General features: G+C 38.3%; 1 protein-coding gene across 1 annotated transcript in view; it reads left to right on the top strand.

The window, feature by feature from the left end:
- The window catches only part of ERP44 (endoplasmic reticulum protein 44), a 49289-nt gene that overhangs the window by 3195 nt on the left and 28052 nt on the right, over window positions 1-18042 (top strand). Inside the window, exon 2 of the mRNA XM_063326365.1 lies at window positions 17017-17089. Within this exon, the coding sequence (XP_063182435.1) occupies window positions 17017-17089 (73 nt within the window). The remainder of the gene's footprint in view (window positions 1-17016; window positions 17090-18042) is intronic.

Genomic DNA, 18042 nt, shown 5'->3' on the forward strand with positions numbered 1-18042 from the left:
ACACGTTTTATTTGTAGCTTGTTTGGAAGGGTGTCATGGACAAGCTGAGAACAGCTGCTTCTTAACATATTTAACAACACCTTTGGAAGAGCCTATTCATCCTCACATACTCTGAGAATGTGAAATGTTGGAGTGTTTTCTGAGTCTTAAAGCTTACCTAGTTTTTTAATAAGTAGTATCTTCTGTTTGCTTGGGGTTATTACGGAAGCCTGGTGTATGTTCCATTTATGAGTCAGTAGCCCCACTATCTATGTGTGCTCTTCCCTATAAGTTGACGCAGTTTATCATTAACAGATAATATTTAGTGTTACAGTTGGTCTTACACTTTAATTTTTTATATTTTTAGTGACACGTTCAAAATACTACGCATATAACAATGCAACTGCAGCTGTTAGGAGCAGTAACTTAGAAGAGGCACTAGTCAATGAATTTTTGAATTCCATATTAAACTTCTAATTGGAAAACATACTGTAGGGTAATATTTCTGTTTCTTGTTTGACTGCCACTGCCTTTCATGTCTTGTTAATAAGACATCAAGTACCCAAATAGTAAAAGTAAAAGGAAATAAAATTATGTCTTTTAATGTTAAATGCTGTAGTAAGTTGCCCAAAGAGAAGTTGAACTCTCTGTACATCTTATGTATAGAGCATATTTCTGTGCATTTGCTTCTCTCTGCGTATGTATTAACAAACAAATTTTATAGTTGGAAATCATGCTCAAAAGGTAACATTCTGAATTTGAGGATTAGTCAAAGATTGTAGTTACAGGCAAATTTTAGGCCACTGAGCCTTATACAATGAAAGAGGCTCCCAGCAAGAGTAGCATGGGGGTTCTGAGTTGTCCATCATCTGTCATGCCCTCTAAAGAGTGAAATACTAGTGAACTGAGGACCTTTCTCTAGGCTTGGGGACAGGGAGGAGTAGGGAAAGCTTAGACTCTTGTTATGAAGAATTGCATTCTTGCTATGCCGTATGATGGCCACGTTTCCTGCTTGGAGTGCTCAGGCGGGAAGAGAGGAGAAGCTGAATTGATTCTTCAAACAGAAGACACAGACAATGCTGGAAAATGTATAAATCCGTTATTGACAGTAGGACGTCAGAGATCCTGTTGCTGGCATCTGAAGAACTCTGTGGTGATACACTCCTTCATTTTCACTTGATATCCTTACTGTTCTCTTCTATAATCTGCTTTGGGTTTGGTTTTGTTTTGTTTTGTTTTTTTTTTTTTGCAGGACAGCTTTCTTAAAGAGACTGGTCCTCATACTGCTTTCTTGGAAAAGCAGAATTACCACCAATTATTCTTATACATGCGCAGAGGTTATCCCCTGTGTTTTAATCAAACCTATTTATTTTGAAAGACTTAATCCTTAAGTCTGCTATTCAGGAGGACCAGTTGTTCGCCTTGCAGGCTCTTTTGTAAGCCTCACTTTCCATATACTTTTTTTGCTTGAAGGGAGTTTTCTTGTGTGAAGAGCAAGTATACAAATATGCTGTAAATTTTACACCAGAGCTTCTTCAAAAGGTCTTCCAGAGAGTCTAGAGATATTTTCAAGTAATGTGCACTTCAAGAATGGAGTAGTTTTGGATGCGTTAGCAATAGGTTCCCTACCCCCCCACCTTGTTTGAGAGTGAGTTCTTAGTGATTTAGAGGAGGCACATAGGAACATTGGGAATGTAAGCAGAAGCAATATATGGTATTGATGTCAGAGCCTAAGGAACGTTTTCTTCTAAAACTCTGAATTGGAGAGAGCTCCCCTGAGAACTAGAGGAAGGCAGGTGCATTTTAGAAACAAAGTGAGATCAGATTTCCTTCTGAGAGTTCTGCCTTTGCACCTCTTTCCTCCCCAGTATGTCTTTGTTCGTCAGAAGCATGCCAACCATTGGTGGAAACATACGTAATTTTCTTTTTCAAAATTGTTAGTAAAGCCAACTGCTCATATAACCTGATTTAATAAAAACGTTTATAACTGAGATTTTTTTTAAAGTTTGTTTAACTTTATTTTTTTAAATTTACCATCTCTAGGGTATTTCATTTTACATTGTTAAAGGTTATTCTGTAAAGCCATGGCTATACTCAGCACAAACTCAGAATATTTTTTTTTTTTTGATGCCAGCTGAGGATGCTGTATTTCACCATACCAGTTGTAGGATCCTGTCCATATTAAATTATGCTTTGGTGATTACAAAAAGTGACCAGATATATTGCAAGAGTGTTCCATATTTTTTTTTCTTTTTTCATGTATGCTACTACTAAGAAACTGACTACTCTCATAATACACCCTTTGAGAGCCATTCATGCCATTAAAATGTGTGCAAAGTTCCAGTACTGTGCCCTCCAGTTAAGCACGTTACTTGCAGCCTCTTCTAGGAATTAACCAAACCTGGAAACTCCTTCACATGCATGCACACACACCTTTAACCTGGTAGCGATCCACAAGATCTGCTCTTTGTCTAGCTGATAGAACACAAATGTTATCTTGTTGGCTGCACTGGCACTAAGCAAAATGCAGTGCAGTGGTCTGTATCTTAAAAAGCACTGAAAGCACTGAGGACAGTAAATGTTTTGGGGTTTCTTCCCTTGTTCGTGATCTATGTTAGTTTGACTTTAGCAACAGAGCTTGCTAAAGGGTACTCACAATACAGGAGTATTGTGAGTCTCACTGCATGCACCTGATAGGGTCAAGTTGTAGAGTTTTAGGGTTTGATTGCCACTGGAAGTTATATCATTTAAATTGGAAGGGACCTCTAAGGGTCATCTGGTCTTACTCCCTGCTCAGTGCAAGACTAACTTTGATGGGGTTGCTAAGGGTTTTACCCAGTTGAGATTTGAGTATCTCCAAGGATAGAGGTTCTACAACTTCTTTGGGCACTCGTTTTAGTGTTTGATCAAATCTTTGTTGAAAGTTTTATCTGAAAAAAATCTATTTGGAGCTGCAGCTTGTGTCCGTTGCCTTTTGTCTGATCACTGTGCATCATTGAGAAGAATCTGACTCTGCCTTCTCTATAACCTCCAACTAGGTCATTGGTAACAGTGGTAATGGCTTCCTCTTCTTGTAGTTGGACAAATGCAGTTGTCTCAGCCCTTCCTTGTATACCCTATTCTCCAGCTGCTGTTCATCTTGGTAGCCATCCACTGGACTTCACTCACGTTATGTTAATGCCTGTCTCATACAGGCAATCCCAAAGCTGAACAGAATCCTTCAGATGTGGTCCCACAAGTGCCAAATGAAAGAGAAGAATCACTTCCCTTGGCCTGCTGGCTGTACTTTTGCTAATGCAGCCCAGTGTGCAGTTGCCTTTGCTGTAAGGGGCACACAGCTGACTCCTGTTCAGCTTGTCCCCGAGACCTTTTCTGCAAAGCTGTTTTCTAAGTGGTTGGCTCCCAGCCTGTACAGGGTTATTCCACCTGAGATGCAGGACTTTGCCTTTGTTGAACTTCGTGAGGTTTCTGTCAGGCCATTTCTCCAGCCAACTGAGAGAATAGCAGGTCTCCCCTCTAGCATGTAAGCCACTTCCCCCAGTTCACTATCCTCAGGAAGTTTGCTGAGGGAGCATTCTGTTCCATCGTTCTGGTCATTAGTAAAGACAACCCTTCTAACACCTAGTATTGATCTGGAGGAACTCCGTCAGAGACCAGTTGGACGTGGTATCTTTGGTTACAGCCCTTTGAGCTCAGCAATTCAGCTGCTGTGTCACTCACTTTATAGTTCACTTATTCAGTTCATATGTCACCAATTTAGATCTAAGGATACCTTGAGACACTGTGTTAGAAGCTTTCTAAAGTCAAGGCAAACAATGTCCAGTATTATTCTCTCATTTACAGAGCTAATCATCTCACTACAGAAAACAGTCTGATTGATTTACTCTTTCTAAATCCATGCTGGGTGGATGTGGCTTCTTGAAAGGAAATTTGCCTCCATAATCCTTCTGGAGACCCAGGAAGATGCATTTAGTTGTTTCTATGGCTCCGTGTATGTCCAGTGTGCTTAAGAGCTTTCTAACTTGGTCTTCCACTCACGTGGGTAAAGCTTCTCTTCCCTCGTACTCCACTGCTAGGCTCAGACCTCATCAGTAGAAAATCAGACAAAGACAACACTGACTGTCTAAGCCTTTTCCATGTCCTTTGTCACTGTGTCGCTGAGCGGCAGCAAGCCTACAGTTTCCTTAGTCTTCCTTTTGTTGCCAGCATACCTGTAGAAACCCTCCGTGTTACTCTTAACAACCCTCTGAAGTTTCAACTCCAGCTAAGCTTGGGCTTTTCCAATTTCATCCTGCCTGCTTAAGCAATGTTTCTATACTCCTGGCAAGTATGTATTTTCTTACTTCTACCTTCTGCTTACTTTTTTATAAACAAACAAACAAAACCAAACAATAAAAAAACCCCACCTCATCCAGAAATTCTGTGTTAACCCATGTAGGTCTTCTGCCATACCTACTTTCTGCACAGTGGAGTAGATTGTTTTTGTGCTTTGAAGAGGTTGCCCTTGAAGATCAACAGGCTCTCATGGGCCCTTTTGGCTTTCAGAGCCATGTTCTATGAGCGGACTGAACTGTTATTGAGATTTGAGTGTCTTCAGATCTTGTCACTTTTTTCCAGGGTTCTGCAAGGTACGTTTTTCTATTTAAAAAAAATAAGTATTGTAGTAGATTATAGATGGGAATTATTGTGAGACCCAGTCATTGGTGACCAGTATCTGAAAGTTTCAGTAGTAGTGGCAATGAAATGAAACGCTGGTTATCCCAATGACTTGTCTCCTACCACATTTAATGTGCTGGAGTCTCCCAGCTGCTTCACTTTAGGACCAAAATCAAGGATATCCTAACCGACAGGGAGATTCCAGGTATATGGTTTGCTGTGTTCAGTTTCAAAGGAAGATCTCTCTGTGGCATCCATTTCTTTAGTCACTGAAACTTTGTATTCTAAATGTTGTTCGCGAAGCAGGAACCTGAGCAGAAGGTAAAGCCCTAGAAATAGAGTCTAGTAAACAACCTGGTTCCTTGGCATACTTTTTGCAGCCAGCATGTCCCCTGGTTTCCATGTGTGTTTCATTGAGGTGCATCCAAAAAAAAAAGTCTGTAAGGATGTCAGGTCTTTTTTTTTTATTATTTTTATAGATTTTTTTTTTTAATTGGGGAGAAGAAAAGCAGTCTTATCTTTGCTGTAAGATAACTGTCAGTAAAGCTTAAGTTTTTGTCTGCAAGTGGATTCCTGTAGCGATTGAGCATAAACACGGAGAGAATTTGTTCATTAGGAACTCTGCAAGGAAGTATTTTGAAAGGCAAGGAATAGGTGCCTGTTCCAATGGTCTCGAAAAAGAAAACAGCAGCTGTGGTAGTGTTTTGCTGTTTCCCGTAGCTGTCTTGATTACGAAGTGATGAAATAATTAACTTTCTCAAAAGCTTTACAAAGAGAAAGCTTTTCAATGATGTATCCACATTTGTAATCCCAAGAAGCATTTTTTGTTTCTTTAGTCACTATCACTTCTGTTTCTTGTAATTTATTGCAATCTCCTTTCTTAAATCTTGATGAAAACACTTAGCCCTAAATTCTTTGCCAGCCATAAAAATTATGGATTTTCATAAATGTGTGTATGAAAATACTTTTTTTTTTCTTTTTTTCTTCTTCTCCCTGTTGAGTCAATTCACTTGGGATTTTGGACAAAATGACTGAAAGACAAATTGGTTGCTTCACAAAGGTAATTAAGACAGTATGTGGTGCAGAGGGTGAACAGTTAGGGGTTCTTTCCAACTAATGATCCGTTAATTAGTGAAGGGAGCTCAGCTAGTGTATGGTCCTCTTGGGAATTACCTTTGAATGACATTTAAAACTGCTTTGGTTAAGAACCTATCATTGCAGGGGGGAGAGGACTCTTTCTTTTTTTTCTTTTTTAATATATTTTTTTTCTGTCAACATAGGCCAGCAGAACTTGTTAAACTGAGCAAATATGTACATATAATTAGTATTACATAGCTATTAAATGTTATTTGAAAATAATCCAGTACACAGCTATGATACCTTGCTGAGGATTTTAGTAACAGTTTTGGTTGCAGCAGTTCTCTGTGAGAACAGTAAGCTCGCTACATGGAGCTGGTTAATTACAGAGACTGCGTGTCTGATACTCGCTACCAGTTCAAGCACTGCACCATGTGAATGTTTTGATATTTTTAGGACCAGTCTGGAATACTTGCTTGAATATTTTTGTGGGAGTCGGCCCGAAGCTGGCAGGGTTAATATTCCTTGGGGGAGGTAAACCAGCAATGGAATATCTCTGTGTTACGTTCTTTTGTGCATTTCAAAACATGTGGTGTGTCCTGTCCTCTGCATTATTTACTCTTCTGCTGTCCAGACTTATCCAGGGTAGATTGACTGCATACGTACAGGCCCTTAGCAGCTGTTTAGGGTAGAAAGAAAATAGCTTTTATGCAGTCTGAAATTAGCCACTCATTCTTCAAGCTACATGCAGATGTGGTCCAAAAGGTGAATTTTTCTCTTCAGATCTAGGCAACATTGCTTTAATCAATGTTCCCCTGTAGAAGATAGCCAATGGATTAATTGTAAAATGTATCTGCTTTTTTTTTTTTGTTCCCCTGTTGTGGTTTTGTCCTCAAACCAGGACATCTCCTCATTTATATTGGGAGATTTTTCCAATGCCAACATATCAATTAGAATGCGGCTGTGGAGTAGTATTTCTATTACTGTGAATTTGGAAAGATCTTATCCCTTATCCTCTTATATGTCATTTTAAGGTAGCAAATAACAAATACTAACCTAAAAATTGAGGCAAAGCATTTGATAGAGAGAAGCTAATGGATTGCCAGTGAGCTCTCATATACTATGATTGGTAGTTTGCATCTGTAGAATGGAAATTTGTGGAGTGTGCGTCACAAATTTGTCTGGAATGCAGAAAAGAAAATAACAAAAGCAGTACAAATTAAGATGATTTTTTAAATGGATTTATTCTAAAGTTCAAATTTCTGATGTTAAGGGAATGGGAAGCTGAGGCAACAAAACGCCATTGTATTTTTAGAAAGTTTGTAATTCTGAAATTCTAAGGTCCTCATTTGGATTCCCCAGAAAAAGAGGGAGGAGCAGCAGCCGCGCAGGACTGAATCTCAAACAGTTTTAATGTCTCAAACGGTTTTAATATATGGACAAATGCTTTGTATGCTGCAGACAGCTGTGTCACAAAGTGCTGTAGTTGTCTTTTGATAGTTGTAGAAACCCTTAACCTCCTGCTGAAATATTAGGAGGTAATCTGAGGAAATGTGGCATCTCAATCATGCTGAAGGAAGAAAAAAAATCTGTAGCACAAGGAAGGTCTTAGTTTATTTTTTAATGTTTATTTAATTTTTTAATTTTAGTTTACTTTTATTTATTATTTTATTGCTGAAAAGTATTTTGGTATTATTGCTAAAAGCTATAGATCTGAGGTTAACAAATGGGGGTGGCTGCATGCGTATTCATGTGTGGGTTAGTTCTGGCTGAGATTGCAGGGTGGAGCATGACCATGGCATTCTAAAACTAGAAGAGGGTAAGAATTTAACTTGAACTGCTAATTGTCATCTGCACACTTGCTGCTCTGCATTGAGATTGTTGCTCCATTGTTTAGTTCTAATCGTCATTGCCTTCAGCATGAAACAAAGATGAGCCAAATCAATCTGGCTGTGCTTCTTTGCTCTCAAACCGATTTTGTTATTCGGCAGTACAAATAGGCAGCAGCACTAATGTGATCAGTACAATTTAAACAGTGTTATCAGAGTCTGGTTTGTCCACTTGTCTTCCCTTATGTTGTCTTCAGAGTGGCAGTTAGACCGGTATGTTTTGCTTCCCTTTGGGTGGATTAGGTGAAGATAATGACCCTAAACTGTATTTTTCACTTAAGTATTTTGTTTGTCTAATTGTCACTTCCGCTGCCTTATTTTAACCCAATGCCTCAGCTGCCTGGTTTAAAGCAGTGTGGATCCTGCACCTCTGGAGCCACAGGATTGTGGTATTTCATCTTTAACTGCTCATAAGAATATGTGAAATGCAGATTTCTCCAAGGCTGCACTTTCTATTTTATCTAAATTGCTGCTTCAGTATTTCTGTCATGGAGGGCTAGTTTATACGTGTTTATGATAGCTCTTATTTTTCCATTTGAGCGGTTGCTTTCAGTAATTCATACCTACTTTTAAAACGAGTTCTAGCCTGAAAGGTAAAACTGAACAGGCTTGTCTTTGCTTAAAGTTCCCACCTTTCTTGATACCACAAAGAGATAGCTTGATGTTTTGGAGCAGAAGAATGAGAAGGTACGCAGTATTGCAAATAGATGATACGGTTATAAAAACATAAGCAGCCAAAAGTGAGTAGGTGTTGAAATTGAGCATTTTGCTTGAAATAAGTTTGTCTTGTTGAACACTAATCTCAATATATATTAAAATCTACTAAAATAGAAATTGTGCTTTATTTTTAAAGCAGTAGAATGGGTGTAGGGAGCAAATACGGAAAATTCCGTTATCCATTTATATGTTCAATCTTGCAGATTATTCCAAGGTAGCAGACGTTCACGTGACATAGAAAATAACTGTTTCTTGTGAAACACTATGTCTGCTTCCAGTTTCTTCCTCCAAGATTATGCTTTAAAGAAGAGTCTGAACTCTGTGTCTACTCCTTCCACAGAACACCATAAAAGTTTTGATTTCATTTTAATATCCATTTTCATTGCAAGTCCAAGAATGAACAAAACATACATGTATATGTTATTTAAAATAAATCATTCTAATTTCTTGTTCTGAGGTGGCCCTGTGTCTAAAGACTAGAATAAAGGGCACAGGAAAGACCGTAGAAGATCATAGTGTGTAACGGGATGGTATGGTGCTTTCTGTAACAATCTGTGTGGCTCTTAAAACACAGTTCCTAATAAGCCTTCTATTTAGCCTTAACTGTTTATATGATACGACTCACAATTTATTCTCTATTGCTACACATCAAAATAATTTCCAAAATATTTTAAGTGCAAAAATGGCTCTGACTTCTCTTAAAATGCAGAGGAAAATACTGAGAAATGATTTGCATTTCAAGGCTACATATGTGATCTGTGACATGAGGAATGGAGTTAAGAGTACACACTCTCTATGATGAGTGTTTTTGGTAATGGGTTTTATGTGTAATATCAGTGGCCAAAATAGAGCACAGACCTTTTTCCTTGAGTCATTGAATATGGGCAGCAAACTTAGCCGGCCTTATTAAAGCCTTGACAAGACCGAGCTACCCTTTATTTCTGGATCACAGCTTTAACAAGTTCAGAAACCTGAGGTTTCTGGCTTTCATATACAGCAACAGCTGCTTAACTTGTGCTAATCATTTCGGAGATTGCATTTGTATTTTAAATGCTTTATTCATTCGAAAGTGAATCCTTGTGGTCTTGCCAGAAAATCAGAGCAGTTGGTAGACAATGTGAGAGAAAGAGTTATCAGAACATGGGGTTGTGGGTTTTTTTTCCTAAAAAGCTGCACAAATTATACCTTTTTTTTCAAGGGAATTCTAGTTTCAGGGGAATTCTAGTATCTAAAGATTCAGAGTTTCCAGTAATTTCCTGAGGACCTGAATTCAGGGCTTTAAAGCTGTGAAACAGGCTTTAGGGTAGGCTTATATTTCTGAGGATGTGGAGCACTCTAAACATTCATGAAGTAATACAGTTGTTCAGACACCTGTTTACAACTTTTGTAGGTATATGGGCTGTGTTGCCTCTAAGTGGATGTTCAAGACAGGGAAATCAGTGTGTTATGGCCCTGACGGGAGATTGCCCTTTTCCCTCCAGGCCAAGAGAAATAACTGAAAATTAGAAATAGTTCAACTGAAGATAAATTACAGGTCTCATCTCTGTGACATTTTTTTAGACACGCCTTCTGTCAGTTTTTGAGCCCTAAGATTTTTATAAAAGACAATGATCCATAGGTTTGTGCCCAGAGACTTAAGCTTTAAAATTGTGTTTGGGTACAAGGTTCTGCTACTAATAGCTGTATGGAAAAAGTGCAATGCATTGAACTGCACGTTGTGATAATGGGGTTTACTTTTCATTTCTGCAGTGGATTTTCTTGAATGAACCTCTTGTGTCTTCTAATAATAGTTCACAAACTGTTGCGAGGTTAACTTACCCATTTATCTGGGAACCTTCGGTGCTGTGGTCACAGGCCATTGAGAGATCTCTGCGGCTAGGAATCTTTCCCAGTCATACGCGACAATCCTACAACCCCCTTTGCTTGTGTGTTGAGTTGTAGGAACTGTGAGGTATTTTTTTATACCTCACAGGAGCTGTGAGGTATTTTTTCCTGATTTGGAGTGTCAAATCAATATAATTTGGAATTTCAAAGATACTGTTATAAATTGTGATTTTTTTTTTTTTATTTTATTTTTTTACCAACATTTTCATTGGCAAAAAGTTCTTCATGTATAATGTAATGGTACATGTAATACATGTGCCTACACCAAGTATTAACACCAGACACTTAAAATGGGAGTAGATGACAAGATATGTGGAGGAAAAAAAATCGCGCTACTTCTTTTTAATATGGTGGTCTCTCTGCCTAGCTCTGTGCAGTTGTAGCATTGTTTGGATAAATCATTATAAAATTGACCTGTCTATCAAGGCTAAAGAAATAAGTTTAGTTTTCTTTATATATATATATACATATATATATAAAAAAAAAATCTGTATTTCAGTGTAGTTATATTTTTGTCTCTGTTCTTATGGAAGTTAGTAACTGCAGTCCTTAAATCTATTTCCAGTAGCTTCCGTTGAGCTGATTACATTTATTAAATTTATTAAATTAAATCCATTCCCTCATTAAATTTAAGATATGACTCTTGTGAGAAAATAATAGGAAAAGGATGTTTTTTGGTACCAATTTGGTAGCCATTTAAAAATTGCTTGAATTTAAATATAGCTCAGAAGTGACCATTAGTTAGTTTTTTAGCTAATATAGTTTTCTCTCATAGTCTTATAACGAAAATAGCTTACATAACTAATAAAAACCCTGCTTAATCAGCAGGGATGGCAGCAGTTAGTCAAAATTATGAAAATGATCAGGCACAGTCTGGAATCAAATAGTGACAATTAAGAGTTGAACTGCTCTCACCGAGAAGGTGAATGATGTTCTTTTTTAAATTTTTCTCCACCATTCTCTATTTACTGTTATCTCTCTCTGCTCTGAACTTTGTGGTTCATTATAGGGCTTCTGGGAACGCCGCCAGTGAGATGCTCCTGATTGATGGTTCTGAAGCCAAACTTCAGGGGCTCTTACAATGCCTGTCAGCTTCAGCATTTCTGTCTCCTGGGATTGCTTTCAATTTGTATCATCTTACAGCAGGCTGTAAACCCATCTGCTTCCTGTTGTCCAGGAGTTTAATGCAGACCTCAGAGCAGCAGCAGATTAGCGGCATGCATAAAGAAAAAGGTACTCGGGGACTGAAAGTCAGCCGCAGAGTCCTGTGGGGCTAGGACTTCAGGTAGTAACTTTGACACGTCAATCTGGATTAGGTGGCGGCTGGAGCTGGTTGCCAAACATAAAATGATTTTGCGGTAAAGGAGAAAGATCGTTTAGTCATGTGCCTTCAGGATTTCCCAGCAGGGGGAAAAGGTAAATGGAAAGTTTAGCAAGTGAAAATGAAGGCTGTTCTTGTTGACTGCCTTGCAGGTGTGGTACTAATTAGAAATGATAATGCTCCAAGAATAGATTTTCTGTATTCTTCAGATAGTTTGCTCTGGAAATGAGGGCCTCTGTTTCATTATGTGAAATATAACATAAAGACGTGAAGAACTAAAATGCAGCAGACCTGGCTTTTTTCCTTTTCTTGTAGTTTTAAGATTGTGCACAGTTAAACTGTTAAACTCTTCTGCAAGAAAGTGGTGTGTAAAGTGTGATAAACTTGGAAAAGAAATACCACTAAACCTGTAGGCCTGTCTCTCCGTCCAGTTAGCAATTAAAGAACTAACAGCGCTAACTGGTAAGAGTAAAATGTTGACAAAAGATTGACCTACATCTGCTGAATAAGCAGTGCGCTTCACAGATTGGATGTGCGGGGTGGCAATTGAGCAGCAACAGTCAGCAGAAGACAAGCTGAAATTGGGTGCGCTTTTATTTCATCTTTGGAAAGGAGATATGATGCCTGGCAGAGGTCTGCTGTTTGGAGGTGAACGGAACAGGTTTTGTCCGGGCATTTTGTTTTGTGTACAGCTGCTTGTGTAGCCTTGCACCATGTGTCAGAGGAGGATAATGTTGTCTTTCGGGCAGTGCCTTGAGGTATTTCATTAGAAAATATCAGAATAAATGTCAGCTAATTTGTAGTTACTCCTCAGAAGCAATTAGTACTGGCTCCTGGCAGAAGTGGCTAAGTGAATTGCTAACTTCAAGTGAGGATCAAAACTGGATCAGAAATACTAGGATTTCGGTACTAAATAAACTGCCCAGTAACAACATGAGCAGTGTTATCTTCAGAAACTCCCAGGAACCTGAGCTGATATATTCCTACTTTATTTGACGGTTTCTGAGGACCAGAACGGTAAAAATACATGTGCCATTTCCTCCTCTTCCCTCCCCCCATATGAGCTAAATTTTATCTTTGTGAATGCATTGTTCAATTCCTGACTTCTTCCCATCAGCAATGCATTCTGTAAGCATAGAAAGCTCTCTGCATTCATTTGTTTTAGTCTGTAGTTTGTTTTGTCATTTTTCTAGTGTGAAGCACTTGTGAGTAGGTTATAAACATGTTTATCCAACTTGTGCAGTTTCACGTTCAAGTTTCTAGTATTTTAATGTTTACTATATCTGTATTTTTTTTTTAAATCTTCTTTCATAACTATTTAGTTTTACCTTCAGATTTTAGTAGTTTAAGCATTTAAAAAATACAAATATAAAAATATAACTAATTTTATCCAATATAAAGGCAGCAACCTGAGTTGTTTTCAGGTGTACTTACATACACAATTTTCCTTTTGAATTTTCTTTGCAAGATGTTTTCTTCAGTGACTTTGTAGATATCTTGTGAGGTCAGTTGGAAAATTATTATTTCTTTTTCCCCAGTTGCAAATGTGAGAAGTCATCCACGTGTCCTTCTGATGTAGGCCAGTGGAATGCAAAGTTTGCATGTAAAAGTAAAAAAATCTGAAACCTTTTTTTTAGCCAGTATGCTTTTCAAAACGTATGTTCAGTACCTGTTTTATAAAGTGTGTAGCTGACATTCAGAAATTATTTCCTAAAAAATGTCTTGTTTTCTGCCCGTGGGTATTGTGCACAGGCCTCATCAAAGGTCAGAACATATTCTCAAAACAGTGTGGCTTGTTAGCAATTTAAATAAGAATTTGTATTCCTTCATGTTAAATATTAATACTAGTAATATCATAAACCCTCTTGCATCTCATGGGACAGGAAGATTACTGGGTCAAAAGAATGTGTTTTCTTCCTTACAGGCATTATACCTTTATGAAAGCTTCAGCTGAAGTGAATCTTGCATATTTATTGACATTTCTTCAAGGAATGCTTTTTTTCCCTTGAGTCTATCTACTTACTGTGAAGGTTTTGGCACCCACAATTATTTAGTCAGTATAAAATGTTTAAGAACATGATTATGAATATATTTTGACAAAATAGAATTTTTTATACCTCTAGTGGAAAAAGCGTTTCCATTACCTCAGGTTTTGTGCAACTTTTGGGTAAAGACATTCTCAGTCTCAATATTTTTCCACTACTGTTTAATATAAAGGGGCAACAGGATGTACAGCTTAATTTCATTTTCTCCTTCAATATATGAAGACATTTGGAGTCTTTATTTCAGTACATGCAGCTTGCACCACATTTTTCCACAATAGGAGTTAAGAAAGCAATAAAAAATTTTATTCATACTATAAAGAAGTATTAGTTTTAATTTGCTTTTTCTGCACATAGCACAATCTAGTAGATGATTTTATTGGTTACTAAGCCCTATGCTTTGATTTTGCAGTTAAATATTTGCATTGCAAGTTAAGGTGTATTGTAGCAATCTACAAATGAAACTACAGTTCCTGATCTATTTAAGTATATCTGCTGAACACCATAGCCGGTTGCCTGATTGCAAATAATATGCTTATCTAGGTAATGTTTAATTTATGTGTAATTTATCCTGGTGGATAAGACTTGTGTTGGTGCTGTAAAATTGTATTAGAAAAAGCCATGTGGGTTTTAGAAATTGGTACCTTACCTGTTTGGTATGTTTAGATGCTACAGACTGCTGAGCTCCTGTGAAAATAGTTTCACCAAGACCTACTGTGGAAATTCTTTCCGAGTATTAATGCTGATGCAGAGCTGTGTGCAGCAGCTGAAAAGTTCCTGCTTTTTAAAGGCTCGTGTGGATTTTCTGTTTAAACAAGCATTGTCCCAAGATTACAAGCAGGAGAAGTAGTTCAGTGGTCTTCAAGGGTACAATCAGAGGTTCCTGAGACCTTGCAGGGCAGCTGAAGCCTTGGAACTTGGATGAGTTTGCAACAACCTGTGGGAAGGATCGGATGACGGCCAACTAAATGAATGTTGAGTTATACTGTCCTTTATTGCCTAGAGCAATATTCCAACTGTTGTTGTTAATCATGGCTACTGCTTCAGTTGTACACAAGTTATGCCTAATGTAACACTTGCAACAAAACAGCCTGTGCGTACAAACAAAAAACGTGCCAGCTCATTAACTGACAAATTACTACAAATGTAGCTACTACTACCAGCACCTCCCCATGGCAACACCATGGAAGTCGTCATCCCGTGCATGATGGGGAGGTATCTGCGCTGATAGTTGCTGTCACTCATCTGCGGGTAATCTGACTGATATGGACTCAGGTTATGTAGCTTCTCTCTGCAAAGACTGGAGGCAGGGTCATCCCTTCTTGCTGCTCAGCAGTCAGCAGCACCAGCATCTTCAAAGGAACTTCCCCAATACTGGCCTGCCACAACTTGTGCGTTGCATAGGTTGCTTAATCAGGTATATTTTTGGCAGACTGTGTGTCGTTATGCTGTTAGTTTCGACTATGGACCTTAAAGCTCAACCGTTAGTTTTGTTTCTGTACAGTCATCTTAAAGCCACAATTCAGACATCTGTGTCAGGCAGTTTAAGTGCTGCAGGAAGGCTGTGGAAACCCCACCGCAGATCTTAGACTTGCATATAATATAAATATGTCATCCAATTACCAAGTGAGAAGCACTGGTACTTACTTTGTATTACAATGGCTAGTGTGTTTTCGGCCTGTAGTGTAAGATGGGGTGTATATGCTACCCAGTGGCCTTCTTCACTGGAAGGTGTTTAGTATCCATAAATCAGAAGGAATTGAAAATGATTCTGCAAGTCTCCCCTATGTGTCATTTACAGTGATAGTTGGCAAGCTATGATAGTGTCTCACCGCAGAAGTCTCCCACAATTTTGAAGCTAGCCTTAATTAAAGCAGGCATCCACCGCATGGCTGATGTTTTTGAGAGGCCAATATTTGATATACACTTGCAACAAATGTTCGAAAACTTGATATTTGACATTGAATTAGGCTTTTGAGAAATTGTAACCAGTGTCAAAGATGAGTGTGCCCTGGGGAATTGCAGCTTGTAGTCATGGTTCTAGTATAGGTCCAGGATAGGTCTTGGGCTCTTCCATAGAGAGATCCTTGTATCATTAGATCCTTGTATCCAGTTGCTCCATGTGACATTGTTTGGATGCTCTTTATGCTTCCAGCTACATTTTTCCGTGGTGTCTTTGGTAAAAGCAGCCATCAGCTCTGCCTCTCTAGCCATAGACATATTTTCTTTGGAGGTGCAAGGAGTAAATTAAGGCTCCGGGAACGTTGACGGTGTGTATGTCATGTGCCACCACATCTCAGTTCAAGGACTAATTCTTCAGGTATCATTGGGAATTGCCAGTCTCTACCTGGCTCCTTGACCTGTGCATTCCTGTCAGTTCTCTACCAAAAAACCTTCCTTTCCCTTTCCTGCCATCTCTGTCAGCTGAATCATGGAAACCATGAATGGAACCATAGATTGATGGAAAATGAGGCTGGAAGGCATCTCAGCAGAGTGTGTGGTCCGAGCCCTGGCCCTGCTTAGAGAAGTGCTGGCTTTCTCACCAGGTTGCTCTGGATGGGAACGTTCAGATCCCAGACCAGAATCTGTATTGTCCCGCTCAAACGCTTGCACGCTTATCTCTCTCAAAAGAAATAAGTTGTAACTCACTGGTATCTCTCTCACCTGGGGTAGACCAGTGACTTTTCCTGCCTTTTCCCCACTGCATTTTGAGATAAAGGAATTGCGTCTTTTGCAGCCAATATGGGAGTGCTCTTCTGTAAAACTGCGTATCGCTGTGGTAGTTGCATTAAGAATAATGTGTGCATTGCTTTGTAATTGAATGATCTGGCTGACATGGTGTCTCAGGTTTTGCAGTCTGATATGCTGATCGTGTGCTGGGACTGAAGCAGCATCAAGGGAAAAATACAGAAGGAGACAGAAGACTGTAGCTTAGTTGAGTTAGCTATGCTGAAATGGTTTTCTAAAACAGCAATAAGAATGGAGGCAATTGCAAGCTTTACCTGATGAGAAACTTTTTAGCCAGAAAAGCCCTGTAAGGGACAGAAGGAATGACTTGTCTCTGAGTGAAACCGCTGTGCCCACAGCCTTCTGGGCTGTGTGAGATTGTTAGGTGGCTAAAGTGGGGGTTTCAATTCTTTCTTCAGAGTGAATTTATGAATAGAAGTTATTCTTAAAGGTACGAAATTTACCTGTAACATTTCTGGCAACGTAATAGAGAATCATGTGAATACACAGCCAATTCTGCTTTAACTGTGAAAGTAAGTTTTATCTGTAAATAGCGTTTATTTGTGTATTTGTAGTACTGCTGTCTTCTGAAGTGCATTGACTGAATTACAATTATTTTACTGTTCTTCTCCAGCTTTTGAACGGCAACATTTAAAATCATGGATATGTAACTACTTTATTGCTGAAACTTTACATACCTTACTGGTTTGCATTCTCTTTTTAGGTGTCTTGGCTTTTTAATCCAACAAGAAGTGAAATAACAAGTCTAGATAGTGGAAATATAGACGACATTTTAAGTGAGTATTTTGAATTTTTTTTTTTTTCTTTGTATGTCTGCATTCACTTACGTGTGTGAATCTTGCAACGTTATTAAATGAATATGCATACCTTAGCTTTGAAAATATGAATTGCAAATGGCAGAGAAGTATTAAATGCCTATGATCAAAATTAGCTGTCTGAACTAATGTATCACCTAACAAATTACATCATTGTAATCTCAATTAGGATTTGAAGTGTTGAGGAAAAATACCTGGTATCTTGTTTGCAGCTGGGAATGCTTGATGACATAACCAAAACCTGTCAAGAGAGCATTTTAAAAGTTCCCCCCAAAAATAGCAGCAATGGAAACCCATAGTGATGGGCTTTAAGTATCTTGCTTGTTCAGCTATGTTTTTCCTCATGTTAAGCATCGTCCTGATCCTGGTGGTTCATAGAAAGGCAACTCATAAATTAAACAGATGTTTATTCCTTATCCGAAACCTTTTTGTCTGAAAAGAATGCAATTTGCCTGTATCTCGTTTTCGCAGAAAAGTTATTACATTGTTTCAAATATATTCAGAAAAAAAATCTTTCTGTTCTTTTATTTAGGTCTGCACTACAATCTGCCTACTATTGCAGGATTTCTTTGTGTAGTAAATGTATCATTAGGTGATCCGTTTGCAAATACCATTTATACAGTTGAAAATACAGAATCCTTTTGTAAAATGTTACTCATAAAAGGGAATATATACCAAGTAAATACGTCTAAAACTTTCAACAAATACTTTATGCCTTGGAGGTAACCCTGAATTTTCTGTGCTTGCATTCCTTGCTGATAATGAAAATCTTAAAGCCATAATTTTAATCAAAACTGTAGTTTTTTTCCAGCCTTCTCAAGAGTTGTCTTTTCCAGCACGTTGTCTTTTTCAGGCTTTCAACATCTTAATATTCACTTGTATCTCCTTTGTAACTTGGTCAATAGTGCAAATTT

This window comes from Chroicocephalus ridibundus, chromosome 2, assembly GCF_963924245.1.
Source record: "Chroicocephalus ridibundus chromosome 2, bChrRid1.1, whole genome shotgun sequence".
NCBI classification, from domain to species: Eukaryota; Metazoa; Chordata; class Aves; order Charadriiformes; family Laridae; genus Chroicocephalus; species Chroicocephalus ridibundus.